The sequence below is a fragment of the Loxodonta africana genome, chromosome 1 (assembly GCF_030014295.1).
Source record: "Loxodonta africana isolate mLoxAfr1 chromosome 1, mLoxAfr1.hap2, whole genome shotgun sequence".
NCBI lineage: Eukaryota > Metazoa > Chordata > Mammalia > Proboscidea > Elephantidae > Loxodonta > Loxodonta africana.
The window spans coordinates 91,229,087-91,246,451 of NC_087342.1; the positions used below are offsets into that span (position 1 = coordinate 91,229,087).

At 46.9% G+C, this 17,365-nt stretch overlaps 1 protein-coding gene and 1 long non-coding RNA gene across 4 annotated transcripts; one reads left to right on the forward strand and one right to left on the reverse strand.

Moving 5' to 3' along the window:
- Positions 1-3,594: 3,594 nt before the first annotated feature.
- Positions 3,595-16,604, reverse strand: LOC135231121 (HLA class I histocompatibility antigen, A alpha chain-like). Of its 3 annotated transcripts, none has more exons than XM_064283213.1 (7): positions 16,498-16,604; positions 15,939-16,208; positions 15,560-15,739; positions 14,559-14,834; positions 14,330-14,434; positions 13,699-13,746; positions 13,082-13,522 (listed from the first exon to the last, which is right to left on the reverse strand). In XM_064283213.1, exons 1-7 carry the CDS (start codon positions 16,565-16,567, stop codon positions 13,518-13,520), a joined length of 954 nt encoding a protein of 317 aa, XP_064139283.1. In that variant the 5' UTR covers positions 16,568-16,604; the 3' UTR covers positions 13,082-13,517. The 3 variants fall into 3 exon arrangements, with proteins under 3 accessions (XP_064139284.1, XP_064139283.1, XP_064139282.1); XM_064283212.1 differs by having other exon boundaries at positions 15,464-15,739; XM_064283214.1 differs by lacking the exon at positions 14,330-14,434 and having other exon boundaries at positions 3,595-13,522; positions 15,464-15,739.
- Positions 16,066-16,643, forward strand: LOC135231139 (uncharacterized). Its single transcript, XR_010321648.1, has 2 exons — positions 16,066-16,180; positions 16,468-16,643. It is a non-coding gene; the product is annotated as an uncharacterized LOC135231139 (long non-coding RNA).
- Positions 16,644-17,365: the final 722 nt, after the last annotated feature.

A 17,365-nucleotide genomic window follows, 5' to 3' on the forward strand; every position in this document is an offset into this window, starting at 1 on the left:
CAATCAAATCCAGGAAAATTAGCATTGCATAAGTGCAAAAACAGCATGGCGTCACAGGTCCTCTAACCCCAGGAGCGGAGCAGAAAATTGCCAAGGCCGATTCCTGTGAGGTGGAGGTCAAGCATACCTCCACTCTCCAACCTTTTCACCAATTCTGACATCAGCCGTCCGTCTCAGAGCACTTTACGCTTCCCTGCTAGGTTCGTAATTCCTTGCAATGGACACACAGAATTCACAGAACATGCCCACAGTTATGGGGTTTATTAGGAAAGTAGCAGCTTACAATTCAGGTCAACTGGGCGATAACAGGGACAACTCAGGGTACAGTTCTCCTATGAGGGCAACGTCTCAGTTGCTGATGCTGGGCCTTCCTCTTGGCCTGGGCCCTGCACTATCAGCCTGGCCTCTGCCCCTGCTTGGGCTTGGCCTCTGCCCCCACTTGAGCCTGGCCTTTTCCCTGCTCGGAAAAGTGTTCAAAGCTCTTTAGCTCCACAGATAGATGTCCAGAGGCACCCCATTCCACCAGGAAGCCTACTGTCTGAAGGCACTCGGTTCTCTGTCTCTATGGGTCTGGCCTGCCGTTCCCGTGTCGCTGTCATCTCACACCTTCTCCAGTGTTAAAGCTCTGTCTCCTGGGTCTACGAGGTTCTCAGCACAAGGACCCTGGGTCCAAAGCACATGCTCCCCTCGTGGCTTTTCTTCTTGACGGTAGTAAGGCTCTCCCCCTCCTCTGGGATTGGCTCCCTTTAAGCCGCGCAGAGGGGTGAAACTGATCAATCTCCTACAAGGGTTTCATGCATTTTATTTGCATAGTCCCACCCCTTCCCCACAAGGGTTCCATGCACCTTATTTGCATTATAGCAGGTTGTCCAACATCCTTGGTGGGCCACAGCACCTTATTTGCATAGTCCCATCCAATCAGTTTGTGGAAGTCACAAAACCATGGCTAGAAGCGTCATATGAAGTAATTCACTGCACTGCAATCAGCATAACTGTCCTTATTCACCCTTCACAAATTGTCACAGTAATGTTCTTTATAGGCAATTCTCCCAGTCGAGATCTAATCCAGGAATACACATTGCACTCGGTGGTCAGCCTCCTTTAAAACCAAAACCAAACACATTGCTGTCAAGTTGATTCTGACTCATAGCAACCCTGTAGGACAAAGTAGAACTGCCCCATAGGGTTTCCAAAGAGTGGCTGGTGGATTCAAACTGCCAACATTTTTTTTTTTTTGGTTAGCAGTGAAGTGCTTAACCACTCTGCCACCAGGGCTCCACCACATAGCTGGAGGAGCTGGTAAACCCAAACTCGGCAGGTAAGCTAGCAGGCCACTTGCTCACAGACTTCAGAGACAGGAAACCCAAGATCAGCAGGTAAGCTGCTAGCTCAAATCCCAACAACTGGAGGTGAGACAAACATGAGCCAAGTGCAGTGTACAGAAGGAGCAAAAGCCTGCAAGGCTTGTCGAAAAGTCTACCTATATTGAATGCAGGTCACACCCCTAAGGAAACTCCCTTTCAACTGATTGGCTTCCCACAGCAGATCCCATCTTGGAGGTGATCACATTATATCAGGTCTTATCATAGAAGTGATTACATCATTAAACAACTGCCAGACTACATGATAACTGCCAAACCACTGAGAATCACGGCCCAGCCAAGCTGACACACAACCTTAACAATCACAAAACCTTTTATTCTACACATCAGAGAACCAATGTGAGGGTTCTGCCAACTGCTTAATATGTCTATTTTGATTGCATATTTGGAAACTCAAGAAATGACCGCCAAGTAGTTGTGTGGACACAGAGAATCTGCTGAAAGATGGAAGGACCTAAAATAAGACCCCACTTATTTCCCATTCCCCATATGTCTCTCTTCTAATGGGGGTCCATGATGTTTCTTTAATTCTCCTAGGCATCTTGATCAAATTGAACCCTATATCCATTAGCCCCAGGTAGGGAAAAGGGTGGAAGATGTGTTCTAGAGATTTGTGTAGTCTAAGCAAGCTTCAGCAAAGGCGTGGAGGAGTCCTTGAGCTGAAATCAGCTGACAAATGACTCCTATGTCTCTCAGGACGGAATCTTCCTTAGTATCCTGATCACGCTAAGTCATTGATGGAGAGCAGCCCATGGGAGATGTAGCCTCACCACAAACATTATGATGGCTTTCAAAATGCAGTAACTGAGGCCCTTGGGAAATTATGATACCTGTAGGGTCGCTATGGGTCAGAATCAACTTGATGGTAATGGGTTTTTTTTATTTTAATAGTAGAAGTTCAGAAAGGCACATTCTCATGACTGTCACAGTTTATAGCATGGTTCAAGTTCTCTCTGTCCTTACTATTTTCTCTGCTTATTCTATCAGTTACTGAGAGAGGAAGATTGATATCTCCAAATGTAATTATTAATTTGTCTATTTCTGTTTTCAGTTGTGTCAGTCCAGGCTTCATCTACTTCAAGCCTGCGTTAGGTTTATGGAGCCCTGGTGGTGAAGTGATTCAGCACTCAGCTGTTAACTGAAAGGTCGACAGTTGGAACCCACCAGCTGTTCCATAGAAGAAAGATGTGGCAGTCTGCTTCTGTAAAGGTTTACAGCCTTTGAACCCCTGTGGGGAAGTTCTACTCCGTCCTGTAGGGTAGATATGAGTTGGAATCAACTTGACAGCAATGGGTTAAGTTTATTTATAATTGTTATTTCTTGCTTTATAGACACTTCTATTACTATAAAATGTCTCTCTTTGTGTCTAATGCAGTCCCTGGGTGGCACAAATGATTTGTGCTCATCTACAAATCTAAAGGTTGACAGTTCACACCCACCCGGTGGCACCACAGAAGAAAGGCCTGGAGACCTGCTTCTGTAGAGACTACAGCTAAGAAACCCCTATGGAAAGCTACCCTCTAACACATAGGGTTGCCATGAGCCTGAATCAGCTCCATGGCAACAGGTTTGGTTTTTATTTTTTGTGCGGATCTAACAACATTCCTTGTGTTACAGTCTATTTTGTCTCATGTTAATGTATTCGTGCTAGTTTTCTTGTGATTATTGTCCAATGGTATATAGTTTTCCATGCTTTTAATTTCAACCGAGCATTGTCTTTGTATTTAAAGTGTGTATCTTTTATACAGCATATCGTTAGGTCTTGTCATATTTTCCAATCTGACAGCATCTGCCTTTAGAGTGGAGTTTTTAGTGCAGCCACATTTAATATAATTATTGATGTGCTTAGATTTAGATCTGTCATTTTTGTACTTATTTTCTATTTGTCTCATCTCTTGCTTAGTCTGTTTGTCCTTTGCTACTTTCTTTTAGGTTAAGTAAAGACTTCTGGTATACTATTTTCTTTCTCTATTTGCTTTTTACCTATATTTCTACTTTAAATATGTTTTAACCAAAATTTATATATTTTATAATTTAAAGACATTATAAAAAGAAAAATATTTATAAAATTTTGTATTTGCTCACATGATTAACTTTTCCAGGCCTAATCATCATTTTTCTACCTATGCAAATGCATCTTCCCCAGACCTCTTTGTCCTTGATCTTCCAATCTGGTTTCTTCCAAGCAACTGACCAACCAGCTAAGCTATTCTCCATTGTTCATGAGTCCATGCATATCTTTACTTCACATCACTTTTCTCTTTACACGGTGTGGATGATTAAGTAAACCCCTTGAAGTTCTGCTCATTGAGAGAATTGCCTCTCACCACTCTCTCTGAGTCATCCCTGAGTGGGTCTCTAGTGCAGTAGTACTATACATTTGGCTCACACCAACATACTGAGCTGATTCTTCCGTGAACTAAGCTCAATTTTTTCCTTTTCTGTGAACTACCCATAGGAATTCCCAATATCACCTTTCTTCTTTTTTAATAAGGAAATATAATGATATAAATACCCCCTACATTTTGCTTTAGAAGATATGCAAAAATTTGATATATTGTGTTTTAATTTTCATTCATTTCGAAATACATTCTTATTTTCCTTTTATTTCTTCTTTGATCAATGGATTACTTAGAAGTGTATGAATCCATTTCCAAAAAAAATTGAGGAATGTCTAGAGATCCTACTGTTCGTAATTTCAAATTTAATTCCATTGTGCCTAAATAACATACTTTATATGACTTGAATTCTTTTAAATATATTGGGACTTGCTTTATGGCCCAGAATATGATTGACCTTGAAAAATTCCTGTGTGCTTGAAAAGAATGCATATTCTCCTAGGATTTCAGGGATTAATTTGTTATATTTTAGTGGGGGTTCCAATAAATGTCAGTTAGGTAAAGTTCATTGATAGAGTCGTTCAAGTCTTTTGTATCCTTAGTAGTTTTCTGTCTACTTATTCTAACAATTACAGAGATTGAGATATTCAAATCTCCAACTATAATGGGGAGTTTATCTATGCCTTTTTGCAGTTCCATCAGGTTTTGCTTCATATATTTTGAAACTCTGTTATTATATGCATAACATTAAGGATTTTTATGTCCCCTTTATGAACCAACCCTATAAAAAACCAACCCTATAATCATTATCAAATGATGTTCATTATCCTTGCTAAAAGTCTTTCTTTTTAAACCTACGGTGCCTGATACTCATCTAGCCACTCGATATTAATGCATAATATTAAAGATATTGATTATTATAATATTAACAGTATTATTATTAGTGTTAGTATATGTCTATGGCTCTTTGTTTTGCTCTTTTATTGGTTCCTTTACACTTTATATTGTGCACTTCTGACTTTTCACAGCCTACCTTCAAGTGATATTATTCCGCTTAAAGATAATGTAAGAACCTGATAATAGTGTACTTCCATCTCTTCCCTCCTGGCTTTTGTGCTATTGTCGTGCATTTTACTTTTACATACGTTAGAAATCCCACACAGTACAGTTATCACTTTTGTTTAAATACTCGATTATGTTTTTAAACAATTTAGTATCATTTTTGTTTTTGAGAATACACACAGCAGAACAGACACCAATTCAATAATTTCTACACGCACAATTCAATGACACTGATTACGTTCTTCAGGTTATACCACCATTTTCATCTTCCTTTTCTGAATTGCTCCTCCCCCATTAACATAAACTCACTGCCCCCTAAGTTTCCTATCTAATCTTATGAGTTGCTGTTGTCAATTTGATCCCATATAGATTGTTCTTAAAAGACAACAATGCTCAAGGCAGGCATTCTTTACGAGTTAAGCTATGTTTGGTTTTAAGAATACTTCAGGGGATATTTTTTGGTTAAAGTTTTAAAGGTAACCTCATGGCAATAGTTCCAGGGGTTCATCTAGCCCTGGATTTCATAAGGATTTGAAATTTTGTTCTGCTTTTTTTCTCCCTTTTGATTAGGATTCTTCTACAGCATCTTTGATCAAAACGTTCAGTAATGGTAGCTGGCTGGCACCATCCAGTTTTTCTGGTCTCATAGCAAAGGAGGCAGTTGTTCCTGGAGGCAATTAGCCTCACATTCCATTTTCTCCTCCTATTCCTGACCCTCCTTCTTGCTCTGTTGCTGCAGGTGAGTCCATACCAATTGTTCTACCCTGAATGGCCACTTGTAAGCTTTTAAGACCCCAGGGAATATTCATTGAACTAGGAGGTAGGACCAAAACACTAGCTTGATATTCAGCCAATTAACTGGGATGTCCCATGAAGCCATAACCCTAAACCATCAAACCAAGGAACCAAATCCCGTGAAGTGTTTGTTGGAACATAAGCAGACTCAGCAGCTGCTTATATGTACATTGTTGTAAACAAATCAATCACACAACTATTTGCCAATTAAACTTTTTACAGATGTACATGCGGACAGCAAATACTTAATCAGCTGTGCATCTCTATCCTTAATCAATGTGATTTTTCCATCACTGTAAATAAAAACTTGGGACCCCATATGCAATCATTCCCTCCCCTTGTGCCATTTCTGAGGTTCCATCTCCTCCCTGAAACCCCTCAGACATGGCACAGGGGCTCCTGAGCTTTCCTCTCCCCCAACCCCTCCTCCACCCCCCGAGTCTGACCCCTGTGGAATCCAGGGATGCATAGAAGGCATCTTCATTCCTCCATGGATGCCCAGCCTCAGGGTCAGCCTTCCCAGCCTCACTCAGACCACAGCCAGACCCGTCCTGAATGCCAGAGCAGACCGGTGGTGCCCCCATGTGACTGCAGGCTGAGGGCCAATGACAAGAGTTCCCTGTTTACCCTCTCACCCCGGACCTCCCCAGGGTCCCTGGACTCCGAGTAGCAGGACAAGGCTCTGCACACAAGAAGGTGTTCCCTTCCAGGGTCAGATTCAGGTGAGAAGTGTTTCCCTAAAGCCACATTGACATAGATGTCTTTTCCCATTGAATGACCATGGATTTGGGCCTCAGTGCAGACCAAGGTCTTCAGACTCTAAGAAATGGTTCACGGTTCTGGAGCTGTCCCCGCAAATATACCTCTTGCCTCAATACCCAGTCCCACAGGCTCCTAGGATGGGACCTAGGACTCCTGAGTTCCTGTCACTTATTCCTGTAGCTGATTCTGGAAATGGTGACTCCTACTCCCGGGAATCAATGAGTGAGTCTCCAGACCTGGAATCTGGGGAAGTACCCTCTGGGGCCATTAAGTTCTCAAAGGAGAGGAGACTCCTGGAGAACTGAAGAACCCAAAAGAGAAGAAGAAAATTGTCAATGCCAAGAGGAGGGGAGAGGAAGAAGCCAGGGAGGACAGCAGGACACGGAGGGCTGGCACAGGAGACACCTGTGGAGAGGAGTTTGAAGAGGGTTCCCAGGTACTGGGCCATGTGAGTGAGAGACAGGTGTCTGTGCCACCATGGGTGGACCAGCCCTAGTCCCAAATTCCCCTCACAGATATGTGTGAACTCAGCCCCAAGCAACCTGCAGTCATGGCCTCAGTTGTGCCTTCATTATCTACAACAAGCAGAGTTGCTGTACTAGACCCAGTGGCCCTGGAGGACCATGAGGAAGACATGGGGACTGTACACCATCCTGGACACAAGGATCTCAGCAGTAAGACGTATTCCAGCTAACCGACTACCCATTTCCCAGTATCCCAGGGCTGGCCCTGTCCCCTCTCCAGCTCCCACCCACAGATTCTGGGATCCTTCCTCTTTCTCCTTCAGACCCCAGCACCAGGATCTTAAGTCTAGATGCCCTCAGACCCTACTCTCTGCTACCCAACCCCTGAACTTAGGAACTCTATAGCCCCGGCCTCAAAGTTCAGTTTTGGTGGCTGACCCAGGGGTTTGGGGGTCACAGGAAGGGAAGGCTCCTCAGGGCTACACATGCTGTGGCTAAGCCAAGGCTTCGAGCTGGGCAGCAGCTGCATGTTCTGGTGCTAGGGCTCTGGCTCCTATGGAAGGACTTCCCTATTGACCACCCTACGACCTGGCTGAGCATCCATACTTCTGAGGCACCATATGCACCAGAGACAGCAGGTGTGCATGGCACTGCCTGTCCACTACGTGGGCGAGGCTGGACCAGGGCAGGGTGCCACCGAGGGTCCTGCTGGTTGCAGGTGGGCCTCATGGACACAGCATAATTAGTGAGACATTGAGGATGAAACCTCTGCTGGTGCAAATGTGCACAATTACATACCAGGGCTAAGTAACACCTCCCCACCCTCTACTTAGCATTGCCAGATTAGAAGCAATTAAAAAATGAAGACACCCTACACCCTTCCAACAACACAGTATATCCTTCTTTAAAGCTGTGGAAGTTCCTACCATCTGTGTTTGTCTTTAGATTGTGAACACAGGTCAGAGAAGCCCTCACCTCACAGCAGGCTGCTCTAAGCAGTTAGTTAAAATGCAGTTCTATGGACTAGGCCTTGTTCGCCTGTGAGAAGTGAAGGAAGGGCTGTATTTTGGCAAAGTTCAAGGCCTGAGATCTTGCATTCCCTACTGGATTTCAGGGTTGAAATCTATGAGTTAATTGATGCATGTTTCCTCCCTTCCTCTCAGAAATCAAAAGTCATGAGAGTGTAGAGATTCAGGAATTTCAAATCTATCTTAAAAGAAATTAGTCAGGGTTTCAACTCCACTGATGGCAGACTGGACTCTTTCAGGCCAACCCTTCCTCCAGAACAACTACAAAAGCTGGTCAAGAGGTAAGAACATCCACTTGAAGGCACTGGAGTTACCAGGGCAATGAAGACTTGGTGGAGCCAGATTTAGAAAGAAGAAATCCCAGATGTGTGGGCCCAATATTTGTGACAGTCTTTGCTTCAAAGCACTTGTCAAGTTGAGTGGTAGCTGAGAGTCTGAGAAGCTGAGTAAGCCTTTTGGCAGATGCTACAGGAAGAGAGGGAAAAACTGAAGCATAGAATGCTACACAGAAATGCAAATAAATGAACTGTTACTGTGCACATACACATGGATGAATCCCAGCAAAAAAAAAAAAAGTGAGCAAAAAAAGTCAGACACAGAAGAGCAGATATCAGGTGATTCCATCTGTATAAATTCAAGAACACACCAAACTAACTGATGAATTAAACCAAATCTGTTGCTGTCGAGTTGATTCTGACCCTATAGAACACAGTAGAACTGCCCCAGCAGGTTTCCAAGGAGTGGCTGGTGGATTTCAACTGCGCACGTTTTGGTAAGCAGCCAAGCTTTTAATCACTGGGCCACCAGGGCTCCAAATTGGGCACAGGACCCAGGAACTGCTTGCTTAACAAACCCAACCGCTGAGGCTGATACACATCTACGCTGAGAATTCCTGGTCTACATTCTTGCTACTAGAAGACTAATCTGAAGACTGGCAGCATCAGCATTAGCCTTTTTACAGAGTCTCATGCTCTATTCCAGACCTTTTGAATATTAATGAGATTTCCAGGTGATTCCCGTGCACAGTACAGTTTAGACTCCCTGATCTGTGTGCTTTATAGACACAGTACCAGAACTCTCCAGTCTGCGTTTTGAGTGTGGGCTTATCAGATTGCTTAGCAATGGACAGTCCAGGGTTCAGTCTTTCTTCCTTTCTTTCTGTAGCTAATCACTCTCTTGGCGACTTCATCCATACTCAAAGCTTTAAATATAATTGATATTATGCTTAATTTCCCAAATCTATTTCTACAGCCCAGACTTTTCCCTAAAGTCTAGACTCGTATATCCAGCTGACACCTCAAAAAACTGACATTTCTAATAGGCATCTCAGATATAACATCTCTGAAACTGCATGCCTGCGATGCCCCTTCTCAAGCATACTCCTCCCACAGTCTCCCCATCTCTACTGACATCAGCTCCATCTTCCTATTTACACAGACCAAAACAGTTGGTGTCCTCCTTGGTTCCTCTCTCTTATACCACAAATTTTGTCCATGAGGAAATCCCATAACATCCAGCAGAATGGGAATTCCAGAACACTTAATTGTGCTCATGAGAAACATTTACAGAGATCAAGAGGCAGTTGTTTGGACAGAACAAGGGGATACTGAGTGGCTTAAACTCAGGGTTGTATTCTTTCACCATAGCTATTCAGTCTATATGCTGAGCAAATAATATGAGAAGCTGGAGCATATGAAGAAGAGCGTGACATCAGGATTGGATGAAGACTCATTAACAACCTGCGTTATGCAGATGACACAACCTTGCTTGCTGAAAGTGAAAAGGACTTGAAGCACTTACTAATGAAGATAAATGACCACAGCCTTCAGTACAGATTACACCTCAACATAAAGAAAACAAAAATCCTCACATCTGGACCAATGAGTAACATCATGATGAATGGAGAAAAGATTGAAGTTGTCAAGGATTTCATTTTACTTGGATTCACAATCAACACCCGTAGAAGCAGTAGTCAAGAAATCAAAAGACATATTGCATTGGGTAAATCTGCTGCAAAGGACCTCTTTAAAGTGTTGAAGAGCAAAGATGTCACCCTGAAGACTAAGGTGCGCCTGACCCAAGCCATGGTATTTTTAATAGCATAATATACATGTGAAAGCTGGACAATGAATAAGGAAGACTGAAGAAGAATTGATGCCTTTGAACTGTGGTGTTGGCAAAGAATATTGAATATACCATGGAGTGCCAAAAGAACGAACAAATCTGTCTTAGAAGTAGTACAACAAGAATGCTCCTTAGAAGCAAGATGGCAAGACTGTGTCTTACATACTTTGGACATGTTGTCAGGAGGGATCAGTCTCTGAAGAAGGACATCATCCTTGGCAAAGTATAGGGTCAGCAGGAAAGAGGGAGACCCTCAATGAGGTGGATTGACACAGTGGCTGCAACAATAAGCTCAAGCATAAAGATTGTAAGGATGACTCAGGACTGGGCAGTGTTTTGTTCTGTCTTGCATAGGGTCACTATGAGTCGGAACCGACTTGACGGCACCTAACAACAACAACAAAAACGTAACATCCAGCTTCAAAATATATGCAGAGTCCAACCACTTCCCACTCTTTCCATTGCTTACACCAAGCCAACATCTCTAGCTGGAATGCAGCACATATTTCTTGGATTTCCTCCTGCCTTGCTCACCCCTTGCCTCTTGATTCTATTCTCAGCACAGAAGCCAGAGTGATCCTTTCAAAAGAGGAGTCACACCATATCTCTTTAGCTCAAAACTGTCCTGTAACTCCCCATCTCACTCAGTAAAAGTCAGAGCCATTCCTATACCCTCAGGGCCTACACAATCTGGCAGCACTTCTGACCTCACCTCTATGACTCTGCTGCAGCTACACTGGCCTCCTCCCTGCTCCCAGAACACAGACACAGCCCTGTCCTGGTGTGTCTGAACTAGATGTCCCCCGCCCCTCCCGGGGAAAGATTATGCCAGACATCTTCGTGGCTAATTCCTTTATGTTCTTCAAATCTTTCCTCAAAGGTCACCCTCTCAATGAAGCCCATGCTGACCACCTGAGTTACAATAGCCATCTTTCCTCTCCCGACATACCCACACTCTGAGTCATCTTCCCATAGCACTTAACAGTTTCTAATCTTAACACTTTTATTTCTATGTTTCAGTGCAACAGGTTTCTTTAAATGGCCTTTCTGGCCTTGGGTTTGTAATCCTCTCAAAATGATTTTTGGGCCACAGTCTGCCAAATGATTTTTCTCTTTGTGCCTTGCAGTGATTGCTCTGTTTGCTAACCACATAAGTGGCTTCCAAGTATTGGCTGTTTTCCTGGCTGCATAAGCAGCTTGCAATCCATTCAATAGGACTGGCTGGATGTATAGGTGTCTTAGGTTGGGTTCTCTATATATACAGAAAACCCATATATACAGAGAGAGACTTATACCAAGGAAACACCACATGAGGGTGTAGAAGCTGTAACGACCCAAGTCCGTGGGGCAAGAAAAAGGCTTCTCCTGATTCACATAGCCACAGGGCCTGGTAAACCCAAGATCGGCAGGCCAGAGAGCAGGGTTGTTGCTCACAGTCTGTGAAGATCGTTGAATCCCAATAATGGCAGGCAAGACTGCAGGTAAGCTGCTAGCTCAAGTCCCAAGAACCAGAGGTCAGACCAATAGGAGCCAGCTTCAGGATCCAGAATGAGCCCCAGAGCCCCTGCCTGAACGCCCGGCCACACTCGATGCAGGCAACACTGCCAAGGAAATTCCCCCTCGAATGATTGGCTACACACAGCAGATGCCATCCTTGGGATGATCACATATTAGCTCTCAACAGGGAAGTGCTCACATTATATGACTGTCAAAACACTGAGAATCATGGCCCAGCCATGTTGACACATAATCTTAACCATCACAGTAGGCTTATGGAAAGCCACACCTTGAAATTAAAAAGCAGTTTGTCTATAGAAGTAGGCAGTCTCATGGAAGTTTGTGGGGGGCCTCCTGTTCAACAAGAGTCTAGAGAAGACTGTGTCCTTTGGGCCTGGGGTCTTTTAGCTGAGAATCTCCTAGACACCCCCTCAAAAGAGTTATAATATGGGTAAAGGGCTGTAACACTGAGCTGATAACACTGAAGACTGAGAGGAAACAATGCCAGAGCCAGTGGCAGAGAAACCTAGAAGGGGCCCAGGGCAGAGCTGGCAGCAAATGTCCAGTAGGGATTCAGCGGCAGAGAGAGCAGTCAGGGCAGCAGTAGGAAAACTGGCCTACTGAGCAGATGGCGGCCGAGCTGGCTTAACTTTGGCAGTAGCAGACTCCCTGGCTGTGCTGAGAACAGTGACCCTAAGAGCCAAGAGGTTGCCCTCAGAGGCTTGGACATGTACTACATAGAGTGCTGTTGGTAGGTGCTGTTGAGTTGATTTTTGACTCACAGCGACCTCATGTGACAGAGTAGAACTCCCCCATAAGGCTTTCTAGGCTGTAATCTTTACAGACGCAGATTGTCAGGCCTTTTTCCCACGGAGCCCCTGAGTGGGGTTCTAACCACCAACGTTTCAGTTAGCAGCCAAGTGTTTAACAGTTGTACCATCGGTGCTCCTTCACTGCACAGGTGTTGCCTGTAAACAGTTTTGCATCAAGAGTTGTCATAATGCTAGCTTAAGCCTGGCACTGGCTCAGGGTTGTCCCCAAAGCTGCTGGTTGAGAGTTTGACCAGTGTCACAGGGGTCCAGACCCAACCAAGGACAGCCACAGAGAGACAATGCAGAGAGAGACAGAGAGAGAAAAACACAGTTATGCTGCACCTGACCTGAGCTGGCAACACACGTGCTTAGAGAAATACATAGCTGCTAACACCTGATTCACAGTATGACCACCCAGTCACACAAAAATGGATACGGGCAATTTGGAATGAGCAAATGGGCCCCCCTTTCAGACATAAGTGGGTTCCTCTCCTACAATGCTAAATGGGGTACTCATGGGGATGGAAGGGACCGGTTAACTTCAAGTATGTTCCTATTTTTTTGGTTTGCTTTGTATAAATAATAATAACACCTTTTGCTTGCCAACAATCTGTAAAGTGTCTTTGTGTGTATGGCCCAGTCAGACTGGACAGCAGACTCCTTAAACAAACAGTCTCATAATTGCTTAGAATTTAGGATACGTTCTGCACGTATGCAAACGTGTATGTGCACACGTGGGGCACAGACCTTGTCCACGCTCAGCTCCTCCACAGCATCCTCCTGTCCCCACTTGCGACAGAATCAGCACAGCAAAGATGCAAATTCTGGAAGGTTCTCAGATCTTCCATTTATTTCCTCTCTCAAATTTTGAGTATTCCTCACCTTTAAATAACCCATCAACCCCACCTCTTAGCAAGAAATTGAATAAAAATCATACCCAGATTCTCATTTCAATAGGGAAGTGAGAAGCTGCTCAGCTCAGAACAACACAAAGTTATGATAGGGTTGGAGAAGTTCTAGCCCTGCCTCTGCTGGAACAGGAATGCTGATCAGGGAAAGGACACAAGTCAGTGTGGGGAGGGGGTCCTACTGGGCAGGGGTGGGCTAGTCTCCCCACATCGTCCCATTATGCTGATAGGAACACAGACACGTTCAGACACCGGTTGCAGAAAGATAAGTCAGGGGTTCTTGAAGTCGCGAAGTGAGATGTGGACAAATTTTGTATCACTCAGTCCCACACAAGGCAGAAGTCTCACGCTGCAGAAGAAAAGAACCAGTAACAATTACAGGTGAGTCACTGTAAGTGTTGATATGCTGAACAGCTCACCACAAGTTCAAAACATCCAAAAATGTCCAAATCCCAAAATCCCCGTAACCCAGTCATTTCCCCTCTACCCAACCCCTCCTCCACATTAGGCCCTCCAGGGTCATACCTTTAGAATCTGTGAGAGGCACATCAGTGCCCTGGGCACTGTCACCACCTGGAGAAGAACAAAAACAGGATCTAGTCAGAGCCTACGGGAGGAGATGAGACTAAAGAAAGAATTATGGGGTGGGAGGGGGAGGGGTTAATGGGCTCCTGTCTACAATGTCCTAAGGGTCTGAACATAGGTCCCTCTTCTTCCACCTGTGGGAAGAAAACTTCATGTGAAAGACCAGGGAGGAGGTAGAGCCATAAGTTCTAGAGGAACCAGCTAGTCCTGGACCCCAGGGAAGTATCCAGAACTATGATTGCAGACAGGATCCGAAACAAGAGTAAAGATGTGTGGGAACTGGACCAACCATCCTCTTGTAGATCCATCCTCAGCAGCGAACTTCCCCTCTGACCTGTGACTGCTAAGAATCAGCTCTCATCACCAGGATTATCCAAGGTGAGAGGTTTGTCCTTCGTGTTCACATGTGCTTTACATAACAGTAAGTGTTAGCACACTGCACCCCAGACTGGGTAGGTGCCAATATACGGATGATGTCTTCCATAGTGAGGCAGGACAGGAACAAACTCTTACCTGGGGCTTGAAAGCCACCAGTAGGATAAGAAAACTCAGACCCCAGCCCCTCCCCTACCTGAGCTCTTCTTTATCCAGATCACAACTCCAGTGACCACAGCTCCTAGGAGAACCAGGCCAGCAACAATTCCCAGGATGGAAGTGGTGGGCTGAGGAGGCACCTCTAGGAAGGGAAGGAAAGGCAAGGGAAGGGAAGCGGCCCTGGCCTCTAGGTCTCACCCTTGACCCTGCTGGAGGTGCCCAGAAGAGCACCCTGAGGAGAGGCTTTGCCCTTGTTCCCTACTTACCCCATCTCAAGGTGAGGGGCTCAGACAGCCCCTCATGCTGCACAAGGCACACATATCTCTGCTCCTCTCCAGAGGGTACTACCAGGGCAGCCCACTTCTGGAAGGTCCCGTCCCCTGCAGGCCTGGTCTCCACAAACTCTGTGTCCTGGGTCTGGTCCTCCCCATCTCGTTGCCAGGTCAGGGTGATCTCCGAAGGGTAGAAGCCCAAGGTCCAGCACTTCAGAGTGACCACACCATCAGAGATGGGGTGGTGGGTCACATATGCCTTTGGGGGATCTGAGTGGAAGGGTCAGAAAATTTAGGAACTTTCCATTGCCTCCATGGGCCGCTTGAGCAGGGCTCACATGACCATCCTGAGAATGAACAGGACAACTGGGGTGGGGGGGATGGAGAGCAAAACCCAAACCACAGCCTGCACCCAGGGGTGTAGAACAATCTCCTACTCCTTGGAAAGTTCTAGAATTTGGGTGAGCCCAGGATAACAGGCTCTAGGTCTCTGAGGGGAAGAACAGGTACTTCTAGTCCTGACCAGAGACTCAGAAAAGCTGAAGTCAGACTTTCAAAGAGGTTGACTGGGGCAGAGAACAAGGCCTGAGAGAGAAAGTCCACTGAGCCCACTAACAGGTTCAATGGGAACTGTCAATCAGTTATTTCAGCAACCGTCTCCCCCTTCACCCCCAGAGACTGGAGACCTTAATTATCCCTGAGACCCTTAGCAGACCTCTGGGCAAGTCTTTCTCTGGTACAGAACCTGGAAACCTGGGTGGACTCCGCTCTCTCCCGACTCATGCCAGGTGAGTATTCTGGCGCTGATGCCATTTTTCTCTCCTCCTTGTGTGACACCATTTGGCGGAACGGTCCCAGCCTGAGAGGAGATAAGGGAGGTGCCCCATGGCCCCTCTAACCTGCTCGCAGAAGCGTCTCCTTCCCGTTTTCCAGATATCTATGCAGCCACTCCACACACTCCCCCTCCAGGAAGGCTCTGACGCGCTCCGCCTCACCGGCCTCCTCCCACTCCCGCCGGGTGATCTGAGCCGCGCCGGCCGCCGCTGTCCAGGAGCGCAGGTCCTCGTTCAGGGCAATGTAATCGGTTCCGTCGTAGGCGATCCGACGGTACCCGCGGAGGAAGCGCCCGTCCGACCCTACCTCGCAGGTGGACAGCGCCTGGATGGTGTGAGAACCTGACCGCCCCCGCGGTCGGCCCAGCCAACTTAGCCGTTTCGGCCTAAACTGAAACCTGGAGGGAATCCCCGCGGCTCTTCCCGGGTCGAGGGGCTGGGCGGGTCCCAAGGCCTCAGTGTGAAGTTGGGACCCGGAGATTCAGGGCGACCAGTCTGTGTGGGCGAGGGGACCCGTGACCTGCGATCTGGCGTCACTCACTGGTGTCGCTGTGGTTGTAGTAGCCGCGCAAGGCCTGCAGGCCCACTCGGAGAGCCTGTGCGATGTCCTTGGCTCTGCGCGTCAGCTCTGCCCAATGCTCCGGCCCCTCCTGCACCACCCAAAGAGCCCGCGGCTCCGACCCCGGATTCGCGGCGTCGCTGTCAAAGTGTCCGAACTGCGTGTCGTCCACGTAGCCGCCGGCGATGACGCGGGGCTCCCCAACGCCGGGCCGGGACACGGCGGTGAAGAAATGGTTCAGGGAGTGGGAGCCTGGGAGCGGGGAGTGGCTGAGACCACCGACCCCCTCCCCGTGAGGCGCCCAGCTCCGGGACCGATGGGGGCGGGGAGGGGCGAGGAGGGGCTGGTAGGCGGAGAAGGGGCGGTGGGAGGAGCAGGGCCAGGACACAGGGGTGGGAGAGGCGGGGGCCGGGGCGGGGGAGGGGGCCCTGGGAGGGGGTGGTGGTGACGTGGCTTCCCTAGGGTCCTGAGCTCCAACTGGGTGGTCCTCTCTCTCCTCTTCCCTCCACAGAGGCCGTTTCCCTCCTGACCACACACTCACCCGCCCGGGTCTGGGTCAGGGGCAGGGTCCCGGAGAGCAACAAGAGGAGGATCTGGGAAGCCATTAGCATGATCACTGGAGTCTGGGGAGACTGAGTTCCAGTGGGTCCGTGCGCCCCTTATAACCGGGAACCGAGGAGACACTGATTGGTTACTGCAGAAACCGGATACACAATGGGAGTGAGAACTGGTGTCGCGTCAAGTTCTCCAGACTGACACAGGTTGTGAGGGGGAGAAGTGAAACTGGGGAGAAGGGGAATCCCCACCTCTTGGCTTCCTCACTCCAGACACCACCCTCGGGGCCTGAGAGCCAAGCCTAGGTGCTAGGACTTTGTCCTGACCCCTCTCCTCCTGTACGGACCGCTCTTCGTCACACTGGCTCCCTGAGTCCTACCCTGGGCTGTCAGAGGAAACCGCGGAGAGACCCCCAGGCTGGGGCCGGTCCTTTTCCTTTTCTTCCCTTCTTGGAATGCCTTTCCCTGAACTGGACTCCCTCCCTCCCACCTCTTATTTCTCCCCACCTGGACTTCTCTAGAATAAAATTCACCCCCAAAGAATTTGATGCCAGAGACTGAGCTCGCCTTAGGAATGAAGGTGGAAAGACCAGGGGTCTCCTCCTTAAACCTAGAAGGTTGTGTCTGAAGACACCAGATAGAGAGTCCCACAGAGACAAGTTTCCTTTTTGTTAATAGTAGTGGCTAGCTCAACTTTGATAACCCCAAACCATCAGTCATTTAATCTGTAAGAGAAGTAATTTTGTCCATTCATGTATAAATGTGTCTGAAAGGCTCTGCAGCCAGGCTCACAAAGTTCCCAAGTTTGACTTTCCCAAACAATGTATGACTCCTGGGTTAGTGTATATTAAAATT